Genomic DNA, 2,500 nt, shown 5'->3' with positions numbered 1-2,500 from the left:
TAAAGCGTTGTGTGTGTGTGTTTGTGTCCGTGTGTGTGTCACAGAAAGAGAGAGAGAGAACTAAAATTCGAACACACAACACACACACTGTGCCGTGCTACGGCTGACCTCTAGGTCATCGCTATAGTGGGTGGAAGCCCTAGACACTAGGGTGGGTGATGCCCCACTGACATAAATCACACACACACAGCTTCACACAGTGTCTGTTATCATTCTGAGCATGCTTAATACGCTAATGATCTCTTAATTTTGTATTGTAGATATGCAGATACACACAGACGTCATCATGACAGCGTAACACACACAAAACAAGACTCAACATGCTACCACACACTAAGAGCCAGACACTATCGTAAGCCAACAAAGTTTTACAGTCAAATGTGTGTGTGTGAGTGTGTGTGCACGCCTACCTTGACTTGCCTCAGAGAACTTTCTAGACTTCTGACCAGAGATGACATCACATCACTCTTGTTGCCATGGAGCCCCGCCTGTCTGTCTGTCTGGCGTAGCATTGCACTAAGGACACACACACTTGGGTTCTGTCTTTAATGTGGTGTGTTTGAAAAGGCCCAGTGCCTGGTAAGATGATTATATCTCTCTGACTCGGGCAGTGATACATAGTCTACTCTGTGTGCTGGGAGTCTTACTGTAGGGTACAAGCAGAGCTCTAATGACTGGCATTATAGTCTCCAGTAAGACATTCATGATACTACTGGTCCTGTCTTACCCATTATACACGCACACACGCACGCACGCACGCACGCGCGCACGCACGCACACACACACACACACACACACACACACACACACACACACACACACACACACACACACACACACACACACACACACACACACACACACACACACACACACACACACACACACACTGTTCTATACTCTGCTATTTTGGAAGACAGCTTCCACTGACTTCCTGTAGCTCTCTGCAGGGCCAGCGTCAGCCAATGAGGTAGCAGAGTCTCTAACCAATGGCCCTCTACTGTTAGTGGACAACTATTGGTTCTATTCTGGGCTGTGTGTGTGTGGGAGTCTTGGATTTGAGGGGAAGGATGCCAGGTATGTGTGTGTCTCCACATCCTTCCCCTCAAATTCAAGTTCACACACAGGCAAGCACATACACACACACACCCACACACACTGCTGCAGGGATGATCTGCACTGCAGTAGAAAGTGATAATACATGCAGAGCAACATACTCTTACTCTTGGACAGAAACAACTTCTCTACGAAGCAGACAACGTGTTGACTCTATTCAAGTATTCCTCTCTTCTCCTCCTCTCCTCATCCAGGTGTGCCCTGTACTGAGGGCTGAGAACTAGGCATGTTGGGTAAAGACCCCCCCACCACCAGCAGCCTTAACCTGATGACCTCTGACCCCTCTGACATCGCTGTGGAACCCAGCGACATCACAGACGGCCTCGGCATCAGCAGGAAGATGTCGGACGTAGTTGAGAGTTTGGACACCAGAGAGTTGGACATGGGAGATGGAGAGGAGACTGACAATGACCCTACCACCATAGGTGTGTGTGTGTGTGTGTGTGTGTGTGTGTGTGTGTGTGTGTGTGTGTGTGTGTGTGTGTGTGTGTGTGTGTGTGTGTGTGTGAGTGTGAGTGTGAGTGTGAGTGAGTGAGTGAGTGAGTGCGCGCGTGTGTGTGAGAGCTCTTGATATGAATGATATGATGAGAGATGTATCCTATTGTCTTTTTCTCTTCCTCTCCAGGGGACAGTCGTATAGGGTTCAGTGCTGTGTATCACACCGTGGGTTTTAAGGAGTCGGAGGCCAGGGTCTATCTCCCTACTGTTCCCATCACTGCTAAGATACTGGAGGTGGAGAGGTTCAACACAGCCCAGGACAGGTTCAACATCACGACACAGAGGAGTGTCAACAAGGTACCCCCCCCCCCCCCCCCCCCCCCACACACACACGCACACACACACACGCACGCACGCACGCACGCACGCACACACACACACACACACCCACACGCACGCACGCACCCACGCACGCACGCACACACGCACGCACGCACACACACACACACACCCACGCACGCACGCACACACACACACACACACACACACACGCACGCACACATTCACACTTGATCTCTGTCTGTGTAGAGTCAGCCTGCAGTGTTTAAGATAGAGCTGAGACATGGAGAGTTCAGCTGGGTGGTCAAGAGAAAGGAGAAACACTTCATGGACCTCCACAGAGAACTGGTCCGATACAAGATGTTCATGAGGGTACCGCTACCCTCCCGCAGGTACATTCACACACAGACACACACACACATATACGTATACGCGCACACACAAATCAAATACTAAATGATATACTACGAATTCTGATCATAGAAATGTTAGGATTTTTCATGGTACAGTAGATATGTACATTTTATTTCTTCCCAATATCAGTGTGACCCTACCTGCTTACGCTTTACCACTCTTCACCACTCTCTCTACTCTCTCTGTCTGTCTC

The 2,500-nt window shown here is 49.5% G+C and overlaps 1 protein-coding gene across 2 annotated transcripts in view; it reads left to right on the top strand.

The window, feature by feature from the left end:
- Positions 1–2,452, top strand: part of LOC129859785 (phospholipase D1-like) — a 17,404-nt gene extending 14,952 nt beyond the window's left edge. Inside the window, exons 2-4 of one of the 2 annotated variants that reach the window (XM_055929904.1) lie at positions 1,311–1,541; positions 1,742–1,911; positions 2,143–2,452. In XM_055929904.1, the coding sequence (XP_055785879.1) occupies positions 1,343–1,541; positions 1,742–1,911; positions 2,143–2,349 (576 nt within the window). In that variant the 5' untranslated portion in view covers positions 1,311–1,342 and the 3' untranslated portion in view covers positions 2,350–2,452. The remainder of the gene's footprint in view (positions 1–1,310; positions 1,542–1,741; positions 1,912–2,142) is intronic. The other variant, XM_055929903.1, reaches the window with a different exon arrangement.
- The last annotated feature ends 48 nt before the right edge of the window (positions 2,453–2,500 follow it).

Source organism: Salvelinus fontinalis, chromosome 7 (assembly GCF_029448725.1).
Source record: "Salvelinus fontinalis isolate EN_2023a chromosome 7, ASM2944872v1, whole genome shotgun sequence".
Taxonomy (NCBI): domain Eukaryota; kingdom Metazoa; phylum Chordata; class Actinopteri; order Salmoniformes; family Salmonidae; genus Salvelinus; species Salvelinus fontinalis.
Note: the sequence above shows the minus strand (reverse complement) of the source record. Positions and strands in the feature narration are given on the sequence as shown.